Genomic DNA, 19,993 nt, shown 5'->3' with positions numbered 1-19,993 from the left:
TCATTAAATACGCTGTTTGCTATAGTTTGTGAAGAATTTTTATCATGGATGGTTGTCCAGTTTTATCGCATGCTTTTTTCATCTGTTGAAGTGAGCATCAAACTTTTCTCCTTTATTTTGTTAATATGGCGAATTACATTCATTGATTTTAAAATGTTAAATCAGCCTTGCTTCCTGAAATAAAATCAACTTCATTGTGATGTTTTACCTGGATTCAGTTTGCAAGTGTGTGTGTGTGTATGGATGTATATGTAATTTTCACATTGTTAGTTTTGAAAGAATTTGAACTGGCAATTTACTTCTCTTGTCCTCTTAGGTTCTGATATCCTAAATGGGTCATGTGGGACTCTATGAGTTGAGATTTGGTCCTTCTTTTTTATTCTCTGGAAGAATTTAGTGCAATTTTTCCTTCAGTGATTAAGAGAATTCATCAGTGAAACCTATCTGAGCCTGGATTGTCTTTTGTGGAATTTCTTCAGTAAATATTTCTTTAATATTTAAAATTAAAAAATTTCTTTAATAAATACTCAGGTCTTCCCGTTTCCTTTTATGCCAAGTTTGGTTGTGTTTTTCAAGGATTTTTGTGCATTTCATCAAAATTTTCAAGTTATTGATACTATTTATAACATCCTTTTATGTTTTTGACTTCTGGAGATTCTAGAATCTGTAGTGATGTTCCTTTTTTATTCTTGATATTGGTTATTTTTGCCTTCTTTTTTCTTTTGCTTGATGAGCCTTGCTAAGAGGTATGTACGTTTCTTGGTAAACATTCTGAACACTTGCTTTCTTAGATTATATACTGAAGAGTCAAACATAAAAACTTTAAGGCTGATGTGTATGCTTTTTATTGAAACATTTAGTTTTTTTAAAAAAAACATCTTTATTAGAGTATAATTGCTTTACAATGGTGTATCAGTTTCTGTTTTATAACAAAGTGAATCAGTTATACATATACATATGTCACCATATCTCTTTCCTCTTGCATCTTGCTCCCTCCCACCCTCCCTATCCCACCCCTCTAGGTGGTCACAAAGCACTGAGCTGATCTCTCTGTGCTATGCGGCTGCTTCCCACTAGCTATCTGTTTTACGTTTGGCAGTGTATATATGTCCATGACACTCTGTCACTTTGTCCCAGATTATGCCACTCTCTCACTTTGTCCCAGCTTACCCTTCCCCCTCCCCATATCCTCAAGTCCATTCCCTAGTAGGTCTGCATCTTTTTTCCCATCTTGCCCCTAGGTTCTTCTGACCAGTTTCATTTTTTTTTTAGATTCCATATATATGTGTTAGTATATGGTATTTGTTTTTCTCTTTCTGACTTACTTCACTCTGTATGACAGACTCTAGGTCCATCCACCTCACTACAAATAACTCAGTTTCGTTCCTTTTTATAGCTGAGTAATATTCCATTTTATATATGTGCCACGTCTTCTTTATCCATTAATCAGATGATGGACACTTAGGTTGCTTCCATGTCCTGGCTATTGTAAATAGAGCTGCAATGAACCTTTTGGTACATGACTCTTTTTGAATTATGGTTTTCTCAGGGTATATGCCCAGTAGTGGGATTGTTGGGTCATATGGTAGTTCTATTTTTAGTTTTTTAAGGAACCTCCATACTGTTCTCCATAGTGGCTGTATCAGTTTACATTCCCACCAACAGTGCAAGAGTGTTCCCTTTTCTCCACACCCTCTCCAGCATTTATTGTTTGTAGATTTTTTGATGATGGCCATTCTGACCCGTGTGAGATATCTCATTGTAGTTTTGATTTGCCTTTCTCTAATGATTAATGATGTTGAGCATTCTTTCATGTGTTTGTTGGCAATCTGTATATCTTCTTTGGAGAAATGTCTGTTTAGGTCCTCTGCCCATTTTTGGATTGGGTGAAACATTTAGTTTTAGAACAAGCCTCTGTAAAATCTCCCTATGGCACTAGGTGGCACACTGTGACTTTGGATGAAAATACATATATTTTGTTTAAGTCTCTTGGAAGAAAAGAACCTGTGTGAAAATACTGTTTGAAATAGATATCTATAATGTTATGAAGTATCTCAGACCCATTTATTGCATTTCAAACCCTGATGCTTTAATTAAAATGTTTAAAATTGCATTAAGTTACTACTGACATTTTTATAAGAATAGGATTTTTAAAATTGATTAGAATATGAGTTTTTACTGAAAAGAATCCATTCAGTATATACTGCAGAAGGCACTTGCGCTAAACTGAAAAATGGTTTTCAGTCATGTGTTGCAAGATGAGTGTTATAATGTTTTTCCTTATGAAGTATTGGAATTAAGAATGAAGACAGTCTTGAGCTGGTGGCTTTTTCTTTGAATGTGTGTATGTGTACTAAGTATAAAAGAACTAACTACAAAATTTGTGGTAGAACTGAAATGTTTATAGAAGAAGACAATATTAGATTTCCAATTTTCTGGTCTAGCAGTACTACAGCGTTGCTATCCTGTGGCCATTTTAGTTCCGAGAAACTCATTACTTTATGAAGACTCTTGAGTTATAAAGTAAAGAATAGTGGATTTTATGATCTGATGTATGTATGTATGTATATCTACCTGTATAATTTTCTGTGATTGTGTAAGAGAATTATCCGAACAAGAGATGAAAAGTAGACCACCTATTTAAATGTATTCATCTGGCCTGAAAGGAATAGTTATACTTTTTGGTTAAAACAATGCTTAGGTAACCTAAATGATAGATGCCAAACTAAGTTATATAATCATTGGGAGATGTCTTTAAGCAAAAGGAGATTTTATGATGTTATACTGATTGGAAAGTATGGGAATAGAAAAGAGATCATTCAAGTATTTTACACAGAATGGAGCTGGAACATTGGTCATGGACTAATGAGTCTTAGTGAAAGCTTATGAGTCAGGTAAGTAGATGCCATGTGGATATCCAGGGTAAGGTCAGAGGAATGAAGGAATGTGGAGGCAGATATTTATTTTAAAAATATAAAAAGTCGGGGCTTCCCTGGTGGCGCAGTGGTTGAGACTCTGCCTGCCGATGCAGGGGACACTGGTTCGTGCCCTGGTCCGGGAAGATCCCACATGCCGCAGAGCAGCTAGGCCCATGAGCCATGGCCGCTGAGCCTGCGCATCCGGAGCCTGTGCTCCGCAGCCGGAGAGGCCACAACAGTGAGAGGTCCGCGTACCGCAAAAAAAAAAAAAAAAAAAAAAAAAAAAATATATATATATATATATGTGTGTATATATATATGTGTATATATATATATATAAAGTCAAGTTTCGGAGAGGGAAATTTGGGTTAACTTCATAGCACAGAGTATTAGAGTGGAAGAGAGCAGTCTTTGTTTTTCTAATAGTTTGAGCTGGTTGGTTCATTCGTGTACACGAAATTCAGTTCCTGTCACTTGCAGCTTTAGCTTCTTTGGTTATTCCCTGTTTCCCTGCATATGCAATTTCACTTTCTGTGGATCATTCGCATCAGCATAAAAACATACTATCACCCATCTTAAAAACCTTCTCTGTTCGTTTTTGCTTTCTTCTTTCTCTTTCGCCTGTATTGCAAAAATCAAAAAAAGTTATTTATACTTACTGTCTCCATTTTCTCACTCAACATTCTCTTGAACTCTCTTGAGTCAAGGTTTTGACCCTACTATTCTACTGAATAGGTAGTAATAAGTTATTGATTTATTTATTATAAATTATTAATTTTATCACTTCTGGGACAGTTCAAAGCTGTCAGTATTACTGTACTATTGCTTCTTTAAAGGTGAGCTGTTTTTCCCTCCTCTGTATGCTTTTAAGTTTTTCTCTATGTTTCAGTCTATCATCAGTTTTTCTGTGGTTCGTTTAGGCATGGTGTTCTTTGTATTTATATTTATCATGCTCGGAGTTTGTAGAGCTTCTGGAATAATTGAGCTTATATCTGTTGTCAACTTTATTTATTTATTTATATTTAAAAATATCTATTGGAGTATAATTGCTTTACAATGGTGTGTTAGTTTCTGCTTTATAACAAAGTGAATCAGTTATACATATACATATATTCCCATATCTCTTCCCTCTTGCATCTCCCTCCTCCCACCCTCCCTATCCCACCCCTCTAGGTGGTCACAAAGCACTGAGCTGATCTCCCTGTGCTATGCGGCTGCTTCCCACTAGCTATATATTTTACGTTTGGTAGTGTATATATGTCCATGCAACTCTCTCACTTTGTCAAAGCTTACCCTTCCCCCTCCCCATAGCCTCCAGTCCATTCTCTAGTAGGTCTGTGTCTTTATTCCCATCTTAGGTTCTTCATGACATTGTTTTTTTTTCTTAGATTCCATATATATGTGTTAGCATACAGTATTTGTCTTTCTCTTTCTGACTTACTTCACTCTGTCTGACAGACTCTAGGTCCATCCACCTCACTACAAATAACTCAATTTCGTTTCTTTTTATGGCTGAGTAATATTCCATTGTATATATGTGCCACATCTTATTTATCCATTCATCCGATGATGGACACTTAGGTTGCTTCCATGTCCTGGCTGTTGTAAATAGAGCTGCAATGAACATTTTGGTACATGACTCTTTTTGAATTATGGTTTTCTCAGGGTATATGCCCAGTAGTGGGATTCCTGAGTCATATAGTAGTTCTATTTTTAGTTTTTTAAGGAACCTCCATACTGTTCTCCATAGTGGCTGTACCAATTCACATTCCCACCAGCAGTGCAAGAGTGTTCCCTTTTCTCCACACCCTCTCCAGCAATTATTGTTTCTAGATTTTTTGTTGATGGCCATTCTGACTGGTGTGAGATGATATCTCATTGTACTTTTGATTTGCAGTTCTCTAATGATTAATGATGTTGAGCATTCTTTCATGTGTTTGTTGGGAATCTGTATATCTTCTTTGGAGAAATGTCTAGGTCTTCTGCCCATTTTTGGATTGGGTGTTTGTTTTTTTGTTATTGAGCTGCTTGTAAATTTTGGAGATTAATCCTTTGTCAGTTGCTTCATTTGCAAATATTTCTCCCATTCTAAGGGTTGTCTTTTGGTCTTGTTTATCGTTTTCTTTGCTGTGAAAAAGCTTTGAAGTTTCATTAGGTCCCATTTGTTTATTTTTGTTTTTATTTCCATTTCTCTAGGAGGTGGGTCAAAAAGGATCTTGCTGTGATTTATGTCACAGAGTGTTCTGCCTATGTTTTCCTCTAAGAGTTTGATAGTTTTTAGAGAAATGCAAATCAAAACTGCAATGAGATATCATCTCACACCAGTCAGAATGGCCATCATCAAGAAATCTAGAAACAATAAATGCTGGAGAGGGTGTGGAGAAAAGGGAACACTCTTGCACTGCTGGTGGGAACGTGAATTGGTACAGCCACTATGGAGAACAGTATGGAGGTTCCTTAAAAAACTACAAATAGAACTACCATATGACCCAGTAATCCTACTACTGGGCATATACCCTGAGAAAACCATAATTCAAAAAGAGACATGTACCAAAATGTTCATTGCAGCTCTATTCACAATAGCCCGGAGCTGGAAGCAACCTAAGTGTCCATCATCGGATGAATGGATAAATAAGATGTGGCACATATATACAATGGAATATTACTCAGCCATAAAAAGAAACGAAACTGAGCTATTTGTAATGAGGTGGATAGACCTAAAGTCTGTCCTACAGAGTGAAGTAAGTCAGAAAGAGAAAGACAAATACCGTATGCTAACACATATATATGGAATTAAAAAAAAAATGTCATGAAGAACCTAGGGGTAAAACGGGAATAAAGACACAGACCTACTTGAGAATGAACTTGAGGGTATGGGGAGGGGGAAGGCTAAGCTGTGACAAAGCGAAAGAGAGGCATGGACATATATACACTACCAAACGTAAGGTAGATAGATAGAGGGAAGCCGCTGCAGAGCACAGGGAGATCAGCTCGGTGCTTTGTGACCGCCTGGAGGGGTGGGATGGCGAGGGTGGGAGGGAGGGAGATGCATGAGGGAAGGGATGTGGGAACAGATGTATATGTATGACTGATTCACTTTGTTATAAAGCAGAAACTAATAAAAAAAAGAGTTTGATAGTTTTTGGCCTTATATTTAGGTCTTTAATCCATTTTGAGCTTATTTTTGTGTATGGTGTTAGGAAGTGTTCAAATCTCATACTTTTACATGTACCTGTCCAGTTTTCCCAGCACCCCTTATTGAAGAGGCTGTCCTTTCTCCACTGTACATTCCTGCCTCCTTTATCAAAGATAAGGTGACCATATGTGCATGGCTTTATCTTTGGGCTTTCTATCCTGTTCCATTGATCTATATTTCTGTTTTTGTGCCAGTAAGGTACTGTCTTGATTATTGTAGCTTTGTAGTATAGTCTGAAGTCAGGGAGCCTGATTCCTCCAGCTCCATTTTTCGTTCTCAAGATTGCTTTGGCTCTTCGGGGTCTTTTGTGTTTCCATATAAATTGTGAAATTTTTTATTCTAGTTCTGTGAAAAATGCCAGTGGTAGTTTGATAGGGATTGCATTGAATCTGTAGATTGCTTTGGGTAGTAGAGTCATTTTCACAATGTTGATTCTTCCAATCCAAGAACATGATATATCTCTCCATCTATTTGTATCATCTTTCATTTCTTTCATCAGTGTCTTCTAATTTTCTGTATAGAGGTCTTTTGTCTCCTTAGGTAGGTTTATTCCTAGATATTTTGTTCTTTTTGTTGCAATGATAAATGGGAGTGTTTTCTTAATTTCACTTTTAGATTTTTCATCATTAGTGTATAACAATGCCAGAGATTTCTGTGCATTAATTTTGTATCCTGCTACTTTACCAAATTCATTGATTAGCTCTAGTAGTTTTCTGGTAGCATCTTTAGGATTCTCTATGTATAGTATCATGTCATCTGCAAACGGTGACAGCTTTACTTCTTCTTTTCCGATTTGGATTCCTTTTATTTCCTTTTCTTCTCTGATGGCTGTGGCTAAAAGTTCCAAAACTATGTTGAATAAGAGTGGTGAGGGTGGACAGCCTTGTCTTGTTCCTGATCTTAGTGGAAATGGTTTCAGTTTTTCACCATTGAGGATGATGTTGGCTGTGGGTTTGTCATATATGGCCTTTATTATGTTGAAGAAAGTCCCCTCTATGCCTACTTTCTCCAGGGTTTTTATCATAAATGGGTGTTGAATTTTGTTGAAAGCTTTCTCTGCATCTATTGAGATGATCATGTGGTTTTTCTCCTTCAATTTGTTATTATGGTTTATCACATTGATTGATTTGCATATATTGAAGAATCCTTGCATTCCTGGAATAAACCCCACTTGATCATGGTGTATGATCCTTTTAATGTGCTGTTGGATTGTGTTTGCTAGTATTTTGCTGAGGATTTTTGCATCTATGTTCATCAGTGATATTGGCCTGTAGTTTTCTTTCTTTGTGACATCCTTGTCCGGTTTTGGTATCAGGGTGATGGTGGCCTCGTAGAATGAGTTTGAGAGTGTTCCTCCCTCTGCTATATTTTGGAAGGGTTTGAGAAGGAGAGGTGTTAGCTCTTCTCTAAATGTTTGATAGAATTCGCCTGTGAAGCCATGTGTTCCTGTGCTTTTGTTTGTTGGAAGATTTTTAACCACAGTTTCAATTTCAGTGCTTGTGATTGGTCTGTTTTTATTTTCTATTTCTTCCTGATTCAGTCTTGGCAGATTGTGCATTTCTAAGGATTTCTCCATTTCTTCCAGGTTGTCCATTTCATTGGCCTAGAGTTGCTTGTAGTAATCTGTCACGATCTTTCGTATTTCTGCAGTGTCAGTTGTTACTTCTCCTTTTTCATTTCTAATGCTGTTGGTTTGAGTCTTCTCCCTTTTTTTCTTGATGAGTCTGGCTAATGGTTTATCAATTTTGTTTATCTTCTCAAAGAACCAGCTTTTAGTTTTATTGATCTTTGCTATCGTTTCTTTCATTTCTTTTTCATTTATTTCTGATCTGATTTTTATGATTTCTTTCCTTCTGCTAACTTTGGGGGTTTTTTGTTCTTCTTTCTCTAATAGCTTTAGGTGCAAGGTTAGGTTGTTTATTTGAGATGTTTCCTGTTTTTTAAGGTAGGATTGTATTGCTATAAACGTTCCTCTTAGAACTGTTTTTGCTGCATCCCATAGGTCATCGTGTCACCATTGTCATTTGATTCTAGGTATTTTTAAATTTCCTCTTTGATTTCTTCTGTGATCACTTTGTTATTAAGTAGTGTATTGTTTAGCCTCCATGTGTTTGTATTTTTTACAGATCTTTTCCTGTAATTGATATCTAGTCTCATAGCGTTGTGGTCGGAAAAGATCCTTGATACAATTTCAATTTTCTTAAATTTACCAAGGCTTGATTTGTGACCCAAGATATGATCTATCCTGGAGAATGTTCCATGAGCACTTGAGAAAAATGTCTATTCTGCTGTTTCTTGATGGAATGTCCTATGAATATCAATTAAGTCCATCTTGTTTAATGTATCATTTAAAGCTTGTGTTTCCTTTTTTATTTTCATTTTGGATGATCTGTCCATTGGTGAAATTGGGGTGTTAATGTCCTGTTCTATGATTGTGTTACTGTCGATTTCCCCTTTTATGGCTGTTAGTATTTGCCTTATGTATTGAGGTGCTCATATGTTGGGTGCATAAATCTTTACAATTATTATATCTTCTTCTTGGATTGATCCCTTGATCATTATGTAGTGTCTTCTTTGTCTCTTGTAATAGTCTTCATGTTAAAGTGTCTTTTGTGTGATATGGGAATTGCTACTCCAGCTTTCTTTTGATTTCCATTTGCATGGAATATCTTTTTCCATCCCCTCACTTTCAGTCTGTATGTGTCCCTAGGTCTGATGTGGGTCTCTTGTAGACAGCATATATATGGGTCTTGTTTTTGTATCCATTCAGCCAGTCTGTGTCTTTTGGTGGGAGTATTTAATCCATTTACATTTAAGGTAATTATCGATATGTATGTTCCTATTCCCATTTTCTTAATTTGTTTGTGTTTGTTATTGTAGGTCTTTTCCTTCTGTTGTGTTTCTTTCCTAGAGAAGTTCCTTTAGCATTTGTTGTAAAGCTGGTTTGGTGGTGCTGAACTCTCTCAGCTTTTGCTTGTCTGTAAAGGTTTTAATTTCTCCATTAAATTTGAATGAGATCCTTGCTGGGTAGAGTGATGTTGGTTGCAGGTTTTTCTCCTTCATCACTTTAAATATGTCCTGCCAGTCCCTTCTGGCTTGCAGAGTTTTTGCTGAAAGACCAGCTGTTAACCTTATGGGGATTCCCCTGTGTGTTATTTGTTGTTTTTCCCTTGCTGCTTTTAGTATGTTTTCTTTGTATTTAATTTTTGATAGCTTGATTAATATGTGTCTTAGCATGTTTCTCCTTGGATTTATCCTGTATGGGACTCTCTGTGCTTCTTGGACTTGATTATCTATTTTCTTTCCCATATTATGGAAGTTATTAACTATAATCTCTTCAAATATTTTCTCACTCCCTTTCTTTTTCTCTTCTTCTTCTGGGACCCCTATAATTGGAATGTTGGTGTGTTTAATGTTGTTCCAGAGGTCTCTGAGACTGTCCTTAGTTCTTTTCATTCTTTTTTCTTTATTCTGCTCTGCAGTAGTTATTTCCACTATTTTATCTTCCAGGTCACTTATCCATTCTTCTGCCTCAGTTATTCTGCTATTGATCTCTTGTAGAGTATTTTTAATTTCATTTATTGTGTTGTTCATAGTTGCTTGTTTCCTCTGTACTTCTAGGTCCTTGTTAAATGTTTTTTGCATTTTGTCTATTCTATTTCCAAGATTTTGGATCATCTTTACTATTAGTATTCTGAATTCTTTTTCAGGTAGACTGCCTATTTCCTCTTCATTTGTTAGGTCTGGTGGGTTTTTATCTTGCTCCTTCATCTGCTGTGTGTTTTTCTGTCTTCTCATTTTGCTTATCTTACTGTGTTTTGGGTCTCCTTTTTGTAGGCTGCAGGTTCGTAGTTCCCATTGTTTTTGGTGTCTGTCCCCAGTGGCTAAGGATGGTTCAGTGGGTTGTGTAGGCTTCCTGGTGGAGGGGACTAGTGCCTGTGTTCTGGTGGATGAGGCTGGATCTTGTCTTTCTGGTGGGCAGGTCCACGTCTGGTGGTGTGTTTTGGGGTGTCTTTGGCCTTATTATGATTTTAGGCAGCCTCTCTGCTAATGGGTGCAGTTGTGTTCCTGTCTCACTAGTTGTTTGGCATAGGGTGCCCAGCACTGTGGCCTGCTCGTCATTGAGTGAAGCTGGGTGTTGGTGTTGAGATGGAGATCTCTGGGAGATTTTCGCCATTTGGTATTACGTGGAGCTGGGAGGTCTCTTGTGGACCAGTGTCCTGAAGTTGGCTCTCTCACCTCAGAGGCACAGCACTGACTCCTGGCTGCAGCACCAAGAGCCTTTGATCCACACGGCTGTGAACAAAAGGGAGAAAAAGTAGAAAGAAAGAAAGAAAGAAAGAGGATAAAATAAAGTTATTAAAATAAATAATTGTTAAGAAAAAAAATTTTTTTAAGTAAAAAGAAAACAAAAACCGACGGACAGAACCCTAGGACAAATGGTGAAAGCAAAGCTATACAGACAAAATCTCACACAGAAGCATACACATACACACTCACAAAAAGGAAAAGGGGAAAAAATAATAAATCTTGCTCTCAAAGTCCACCTCCTCAATTTGGGATGATTCATTGTCTATTCACGTATTCCACAGATGCATCACGTTGATTGTGGAGATTTAATCTGCTGCTCCTGAGGCTGCTGGGAGAGATTTCCCTTTCTCTTCTTTGTTCGCATAGCTCCCGGGGCTCAGCTTTGGATTTGGCCCCGCCTCTGCGTGTAGGTCGCTGGAGGGTGTCTGTTCTTCGCTCAGACAGGACAGGGTTAAAGGAGCAGCTGATCTGGGGCTCTGGCTCACTCAGGCCGGGGGGAGGGAGGGGCATGAAGTGTGGGGGCGAGCTTGTGGCGGCAGAGGCCGTCGGGACGTTGCCGCAGCCTGAGGCGTGCCATGCGTTCTCCCGGGGAAGTTGTCCTTGGATCACGGTACCCTGGCAGTGGCGGGCTGCACAGGCTCCCAGGAGGGGAAGTGTGGATAGTGATGTGTGGTTGCACACAGGCTTTTTGGTGGCGGCAGCAGCAGCCTTAGCGTTTCATGCCCGTCTCTGGGGTCCGCGCTGATAGTGCTGATAGCCGCGGCTCGTCCGCGCTGATAGCCCGTCTCTGGAGCTCCTTTAAGCAGCGCTCTTAATCCCCTCTCCCGCGGCACCAGAAAACAAAGAGGGAAGAAATAGTCTCTTGCCTCTTCAGCAGGTACAGACTTTTCCCTGGACTCCCTCCCAGCTAGCTGTTGTGCACTAACCCCTTCAGGCTGTGTTCACGCCGCCAGTCCTCTCCATGCGATCCGAGGGAAGCCCGAGCCTCAGCCCCCTGTCCCCGCCCACCCCAGCGGGTGAGCAGACAAGCCTCTCGGGCTGGTGATTGCTGTTCGGCACCGATCCTCTGTGCGGGAATCTCTCCGCTTTGCTCACTGCACCCCTATTGCTGCGCTCTCCTCCGTGGCTCCGAAGCTTCCCCCCTCCGCCACCTGCAGTCTCCGCCCGTGAAGGGGCTTCCTAGTGTGTGGAAACCTTTCCTCCTTCACAGCTCCCTCCCACTGGTGCAGGTCCCCTCCCTATTCTTTTGTCTCTGTTTAGTCTTTTTTTTTTGCCCTACCCAGGTACGTGGGGAGTTTCTTGCCTTTTGGGAGGTCTGAGGTCTTCTGCCAGCGTTCAGTGGGTGTTCTGTAGGAGCTGCTCCACGTGTAGATGTATTTCTGATGTATCTGTGGGGAGGAAGGTGATCTCCGCGTCTTACTCTTCCTCCATCTTCCCCCTCTCTCTGCTGTCAACTTTATACTATCAAAGACATCAGTGGAACAGTTGGTGAAATTTAAATCATTACTCTAATTTAGATGATTATTTGGATCAATGATAATTTCCTGATTTGATAGTTGTAGTATATTTATATGTGGGAGTGTCTTTGGATATATGAAATACACATTGGAGTACTTAAGGGCAAAAGATACGATTGCAGTTTATTCTCAGATGTTTTAGGAAAAAAAATGTATGAGGATATTTTGAGGATTCTTTGTGCTAATTTGTAACTTTTCTGTAATTTGAATTTATTTCAAAATGAACAGTAATATATATTTCCCACAGAGCCACTCCCATTTGTTTACATGTTGTGTATGGCTGCTGTCACACAAAATGGCGTGATTGAGTAGTTGTCATAGAGACTGTATGGCCTGCAAAGCCTAAAATAAAATTTGTTTATTGTCTGGCCCATTGTAGAGGAAGTTCGTGGACCCCTGCCCTAGGGTGTAGTGACTTTTTTCTTCTCTCAAAGTCATACTAATTAATAAGTTCTTTTGTTTGAGGGCTTCCCTGGTGGCGCAGTGGTTGAGAGTCCGCCTGCGGATGCAGGGGACACGGGTTCATGTCCCGGTCCGGGAAGATCCCACATGCTGCGGAGCAGCTGGGCCCATGAGCCATGGCCGCTGAGCCTGCACGTCTGGAGCCTGTGCTCCGCAACGGGAGAGGCCACAACAGTGAGAGGCCCGCGTACTGCAAAAAAAAAAAAAAAAAAGTTCCTTTGTTTGAGAACAATGTGTTGCCTTTCTTTCACATGCTCCCCAAATAAGCCAGCAATTAAAATTTACCAGTACGTGAGGAGAACCCAAAAAATAAAGAGTAACATATTACAGGTATATAATGTAACCACACTGAAGGGTTGAGTATGAGACGAACTAATTTAAGTAATTTTGGAAAACAAAATCTAGTACTCTGGACACTGTAAGACTAAAGATGGAACTGTATAGAAATATAATCTTGTTAGTGTGTTTCTCACGGAGATATGGGTTAGCTATTATGAAACTACTTTATTTTATTTAATTTATTTATTTTTTATTACTTTTGGCTGCATGGAGTGGCTAGTGGGATCTTAGTTTTCTGAGCAGGGATCAAACCTGGGCCTTCGTCAGTGAAAGCGCAGAGTCCTAACCACTGGATGGTTAGGGAATTCCCCCCCCCCTTTTTTTGAAAGTACTTTATGTATATATTAGAATTGAACAGGTAAGTAAATATGTTTTAGATGATGAGAGCTGGGTTTCTTACTGATGGAGAAAGAAATTACAAATAAGGAAAGGGGAAGGCTAAAATGAACCTATGATGTAGGATTGAAATCAGAGGTATTGGGACTTCCCTGGTGGTCCAGTGGGTAAGAATCTGAGCTCCCAGTGCAGCGGGCCTGGGCTTGATCCCTGGTCAGGAAACTAGATCTCGCATTCATGCCACAACTAAGAGTCTGCATGCTGCAACTAAGAAGCCTGCATGCTGCAACTAAGAATTCCTTATGCCGCAGCTAAAAGTCTGCATGCCTCAACTAAGAAGCCCACTTGCTGTGACTAAGAAGCCTGCATGCTGCAACTAAGGATCCCGCATGCTGCAAGGAAGATCCCGTGTGCCGCAACTAAGACCCTGTGCAGCCAAAATAAATAAATAAATATTTAAAAAAAGAAATCAGAGGTATTAATATAAACTCACAGTTTTCAATATCTCTATACAGATAGATACAGAAATACAGATGTGTTTATTGTGGATTAGTGTGCATACATATAGTTCCTGTTACCCATCATGATTCTATGGGTTGACTAGGTGGTTTTTCTGCCCTGGGGTGCCTGGGGTGCTGGGATGGCAGCATTCATCTGGGGGCTTGACTAGACTGGAATGTCTAAGATGGCTCAGTGGATGTTGTCTGTCAGCTGGGAGCTCAGCTGGGCCTGTCCATCAATGCTGACTTTACGTGGTCTCTCTACTGGTGGCTTTGGCTTCTCATGGCATGGATGGCTGGGTTTCAAGAGTGAATATCCCAAGAAGGAGCATTCCAAGAGACCCAGGTAGAGACTGCAAAGCTTCTTATGACCTATTTTCAGAAATTACACAATGTCACTTTCACCTCATTTTATAGGTCAAAAAGCAGGTCACAGAGCCAGGTTCAAGGGGAGGGAATTACACAAGGGCATGAACACCAGCAGGAGTGATTTACTGAGGGGAAGGGGGGCATCTGGAGACTAGATACCATACTAATTAATTCATATATTATTTTTTGCTCTTATGTGTTTAGTTCACTTATTTGGATTGTTAATTCTTTGAGGACATGTATACTACCTTATATTTTTGTATTCTTCTCAGTGTCTTGCACAGTGCTTGGCACATAGTAATTGTCCAGTAAATTTGTTGTTGACTAAGGATTCCAGGGATGCTAAGAGTTTAGGCTGGCAAGAACTAGAAGAGAAGATGAACTTGCTCATTAGTTGGACTAGGATTTTGGGCTGGGCCCAGGAGTGAATTCTTTACAGAGGGAGGTAGATTTCCCACATGGAGTTAAGGGTTGGGCAAGGAGGCTGCATCCTTGTGCTCATAGGGATGCTTTAGAGCCCTTTTCTTTTCATAGATTCTTGGCTTATAAAAATGGGCTATTTTCTGGTTCTGAAGAACCTAGGGGCAGGACAGGAATAAAGATGCAGACATAGAGAGTTGACTTGAGGACACGGGGAGGGGGAAGGGTAAGCTGGGACGAAGTGAGAGAGAGGTATGGACTTATATAGACTACCAAATGTAAAATAGCTAGCTAGTGGGAAGCAGCCGCATAGCACAGGGAGATCAGCTCGATGCTTTGTGACCCCCTAGAGGGGTGGGATAGGGAGGGTGGGAGGGAGACGTAAGAGGGAGGAGATATGGGGATATATGTATAGGTATAGCTGATTCACTTTGTTATAAAGCAGAAACTGACACACTATTGTAAAACAATTATACTCTAATAAAGATGTTAGAAAAGAATAAAGTATATATGTCCATGCCTCTCTCTTGCTTTGTCACATATATACACTACCAAATGTAAGGTAGATAGCTAGTGGGAAGCAGCCACATAGCACAGGGAGATCAGCTCCGTGCTTTGTGACCGCCTGGAGGGGTGGGATAGGGAGGGTGGGAAGGAGGGAGATGCAAGAGGGAAGGGATACGGGAACAGATGTATATGTATAACTGATTCACTTTGTTATAAAGCAGAAACTAATACACCATTGTGAAGCAATTATACTCCAATGAAGTTGTAAAAAAAAAGAATAAAGAAAAAAACGTATAAAAATAAAAATATAGAGAAGCAAAAGAAGACAGTAAAGGCATCCATGATCTTATTACAACAGAAAAAAAAAGTGGGCTATTGTCATATAACATTCATTAGTGGGAAGGTAATTTCCTTTACATTACTGGATCTGGCTTCCATTGGCCCAGGGTTCTGTTGGGGCTGAACCTGTAGGCTAGTGTTGCTTTCAGCTGTATGGGACTAGAGGAAGCAAGAATACACACACGCACACACCACCTACATACACGCATTGTGTGCAGTAGGGCAGAGTTTAAAATTTTGCAACTTAAATATGTTAGTTTACAGGAATTATTATTTAGATCCCAATAACTTGGAAATAAAGTTATGCAGTGGAAATATACAGCTGAGTGAAAATTTACTTTATCTGTAGGGAAAAAAATAGGAGTCTTGAAAACATTTTTTGTTGCTGAGAGCTTTCAGAGGGAGTATGTACCCTCTTACTTTAACCTGTGATACATACGGGGGAGTGGTGCTGAAATGGGTACACAGCAGTGTTTGTGCTCCTTAGGACAGTTTTTCAAACCTTAGGTTGAATTCATTCTTGAAATGATTTATTTACTTTTAAAGTTGTAAAATTCAGTCTTTTTAGGAGTAAAAAAGATCTGGGACTTAACTCTTATTTCTGTCTAAGCACCTTTCTGATCCCAAATTAGTTTTAAGTGTTTCCTTTCTGAGAAAATAATAGAAATGATGAATTTGTCTGCCAGATATATTTTTTATGTTGACTAATTTAATAAACTAATACATGTTCTCTTTTCTGTGCATAGGCTTCATTCCAGCGCTCCAATAGTCATGACAAAGTAAGGAGAATAGTTGCAGAGGAGGGTCGTACAGCAAGAAACCTAATAGCTTGGAGTGTTCCACTAGAAAGCAAAGATGATGATGGTATGTATTAAAAAAAAAGTTTCATTTTTGTTGTAAATTAGAAGAATATATTTAGTCTTGAACAGTAGACAGACTGAAGACTGTTTATAATTAGAAGTCTTGGGCAAATTAGTATGTATTAAATAATAAGTAATTTTTGGTTTTGTTTTGTTTTGTTTTTTGTTTTTTTTGCGGTACGCGGGCCTCTCACTGTTGTGGCCTCTCCCGTTGTGGGGCACAGGCTCCGGATGCGCAGGCTCAGCAGCCATGGCTCACAGGCCCAGCCGCTCCGCGGCATGTGGGATCCTCCCAGAACGGGGCACGAACCCGTGTCCCCTGCATCGGCAGGCGGACTCCCAACCACTGCGCCACCAGGGAAGCCCAATAATAAGTAATTTTTAATTGATTTTTTTATCTTACCTAATACACAAATGAAAATGATATTGTTAGTTTCACTGTTTCACATAGGAATGAAATTGGGTGGTTATTATGACTGGCAGATTAGTTTTTTTTTAAAGTTATAGGAGATTCAGATTTTTTCTATCCTCAAGTCCATTCTTTACATCTCTGTCTGCATCTTTATTCCTGTCCTGCCCCTAGGTTCTTCAGAACCATTTTTCTTTTTTTTTAGATTCTATATATATGTGTTAGCATATGGTATTTGTTTTTCTCTTTTTGACTTACTTCACTCTGTATGGCAGACTCTAGGTCCATCTACCTCACTCATTGTCAGTCTTATTAGGTATTTTTAGAGAGCAGTTCTTTTGGATCACAAAAGCTGTTAAATAGAGGTGGAAATTAAATTTTTCTTTTTAAATTTAGCTCCTTACTAGCTAAAATTGTCATATGGAGCTTACTATTACTTCATTTGTTTTATAGAAAATATATATCAACATTATTTAATACAAAAGTGGCAAGAAACCTAGAAATATCTCATGGTTGCTCTATGTTATAAATACTGTTTTATGAAATTTTCTCATTTTTCATGGGTTATTCAGAACACAAAGTAATCTGAAGGTGTTATTATTAAAATTGCTTCTACTCAAAAAACATAAAAGGAAAGAAAATATAATAATGAATCCTATATCTGTATATATCCTGATATTGCACATAAGTACATAAAAAATTGGCCAGTACTATTTTAAAGCTTCATTTATGCTTATTGCAAAGTAATGGAAATTAGAGCACAAAGAATTAGAACGTTCTGAATATCTATAATAATGATGACAAAGGAAGAATGTTAACTTCATAATTTTTAAGATTATATTGTTAAAACGTTGCCACTTACAGAAAAATATTTTGCTTTTTAAAAAATATCAACTCGTTCTTGTTTTATTGCTGTAATCTATACTCAGGTGTTTCTGAGGATGATAATTCAATTTTTAAAAGTTTTTTTCTGTTCCTTGTTTTATTCCTGTCTCCTCTGGTACTTGTTCTAAGCTGATTATTCTCCTGGATATTCTAAAAAGCCTCTGATACATTGTTCTCTATGATGAAAGGATGAATAAAAGGCTATGTAGGGGGTGGAGAGTTCTCTGCCTCCACCCCTGGTAGAACAGTGAGGGAGGCCCTCTGATGTGCAGATAAATTGATAGTAGGTGTTATGGTTCACTTCATTTGTACTGCTTCAGGGGTGTTGGCCCAAAAGTATTTTGCAAAAAGGAAAATGAGTCTGTTGTACATTACAGAATTTTACTCCTGTTTTGGAATAGCTATCAAGAATAGAGTGATTATAAAACAGTAGTTAGTGTCTTTCTTATAAAAAAGAGCAAGTGAGAAAGCTGTATCTGCTGCAGAATTACAAAGAACTGAAAATGTCCCTTTTCAAAATGAAACTATATATTTCATAAATCAGATAAATTAAAACAGAAAATACTGAATTTTTATATGGTAAAAAATGTATTCTTAATTTTATTGTCAAAATAAAATTTTAATTCAAAGAACTATTTTCAAAGGAGCTATATATAAGTTGAAGAGTATCACTAACCTGACTTTGTTTTTAAATTATCAGACTATCTGACTTCTTTAAGAAGTTGATTTCTTCCTATTCTGAGAAAGCCATTCAATAAAAGCAGTCTCTGGGACCTTGGAAATTTTTTTTCTTTTGCTGTACACGGGCCTCTCACTGTTGTGGTCTCTCCTGTTGCGGAGCACAGGCTCCAGACGCGCAGGCTCAGTGGCCATGGCTCATGGGCCCAGCCGCTCCGTGGCATGTGGGACCTTCCTGGACCGGGGCACGAACCTGTGTCCCCTGCATTGGCAGGCGGACTCTCAACCACTGCGCCACCAGGGAAGCCCTGGAAATTTGTTTTTTATGACATCTGTAGTTCATGATGGCCATGTATAGATTGTTCTGTGGTCTCTGGAAGGAGATTATTTGTTAGTATGCCTGGATAATTTGCATAGTTCAGTTTTATATTATCTATTTGTTGATCTATATATTTATCTATTTTTGCCTTGAAGGAAAATCTAAATGTCAAACTGGTGGAAAATCAAAGAGGACAATTCAAGCCACTCATAAAACGACAAAACAGGTACAGCATATACAACTGTTTACTTTTTTGTGTTTAATTTCAATTATAAAATCTAATTTTTCAGGATTTGAATATTGCATATTTTATCTTCATATAAAAATTTAATGTAACGTCCTTTATTTAACAAATGTGTATGTAGTATTATGTGCCTAACTTGTACTAACTACTTTACAGATATTAATTTGTTTCTTATAACAGCCCTTTGATGTAGGCATTATTCTTCATTTACAAATGAGAAAACTGAGGTAGAGAGAGGTTATGTAACTTATGACTAAGTGACACAGCCAAGATTTGAACCCATGCCATCAATTTCTACAGTTTATGCTCTTAACTCCTCCGCTGCACATTCCATATTTGTGATTCTTCTATGATTTACTTTCTAGGTACAATGATGTCTTTTGGATGTAGGATAATAAAGGTGTATTGAATCTAAAATTTTTCAGATTGTTCTACTAAAATTTTAGAGAACACAAGCCTACCTTATTTTTAAAAGTGTTTTGCCATATTTATAGTTAGCTCTGTAATCTGTAGTTATTTTCTCTGAACTTTTCATATATATTATTTTAGTTTGATGTTATTAAATATACCAATATGTATTATGTAAACCCAAAACTACACATAAGGAAAACATGGACTTCTAATCAAGGTGGCATTGTGAGTTCATAAAATATTCCCTAGTCCGCACATACAAGAGGCATCAATGATAAAATATTTTTTTAAAATTAAAGAGACAAAGGATTTTCAAAATTAAATAAAAATCTCTGTGGATCAGAAATAAAACAAACACATATATTCACAGATAAGTGGAGTTGGGGACACACTTACTGGACAAGTCCTATATAAGGAAGGCTGAAACACCCTGATTGTGGTGGGAAAACAGATCCAGGCTCATGGCATAAAACTTTAGGCTTGTGCAGTGTTCTGCACTAGGAGACAAAGAACACTACAATCTGCCTGGGGTTGTGGCCTGTGATAATTGACATCTGAAGCAATAAAAGAGAGTAGCCCTCTGGTTCATGACTGGGTCTGCTATATTCTTGAAGAGTGAGAGCTCTAAGTCCCCAATAAAAGACCTCTGGAAGGGGACCATGGTGGGCCAGATGATGGTAACCATAAAACTAGTACACATGTAGTTAGGGTGAGCAAAGTGAAAAACTAAAATAAAAGAAACTTAAATGCAAAATAAGTTTGCAAAACAAAATATCAAGGCACATGAGGAAAATAATTTCGTAAGATATAAACAACACATTCCACAAATGAGAGAATTTACTCCTCAGGTAATGAAAACTGGTCATTTTTCTAAAGAGGACTTTCAAATAAACAGCTTAAATTCCTGAAAGGAAAGATAACGCAAAAAGGAAAATTCTGAAATAAAAGATGGATATGAATTTTGAACATTTAT

The 19,993-nt window shown here is 38.4% G+C and overlaps 1 protein-coding gene across 10 annotated transcripts in view; it reads left to right on the top strand.

The window, feature by feature from the left end:
• SCAPER (S-phase cyclin A associated protein in the ER) overlaps positions 1–19,993 on the top strand; it is a 498,644-nt gene that overhangs the window by 50,860 nt on the left and 427,791 nt on the right. For all 10 annotated transcript variants that reach the window (XM_060096948.1, XM_060096953.1, XM_060096954.1 and 7 more), the window contains exons 3-4: positions 15,961–16,078; positions 18,521–18,591. In XM_060096948.1, coding sequence (XP_059952931.1) covers positions 15,961–16,078; positions 18,521–18,591 — 189 coding nt within the window. The remainder of the gene's footprint in view (positions 1–15,960; positions 16,079–18,520; positions 18,592–19,993) is intronic.

The sequence above is a fragment of the Mesoplodon densirostris genome, chromosome 4 (assembly GCF_025265405.1).
Source record: "Mesoplodon densirostris isolate mMesDen1 chromosome 4, mMesDen1 primary haplotype, whole genome shotgun sequence".
NCBI classification, from domain to species: Eukaryota; Metazoa; Chordata; class Mammalia; order Artiodactyla; family Ziphiidae; genus Mesoplodon; species Mesoplodon densirostris.
Note: the sequence above shows the minus strand (reverse complement) of the source record. Positions and strands in the feature narration are given on the sequence as shown.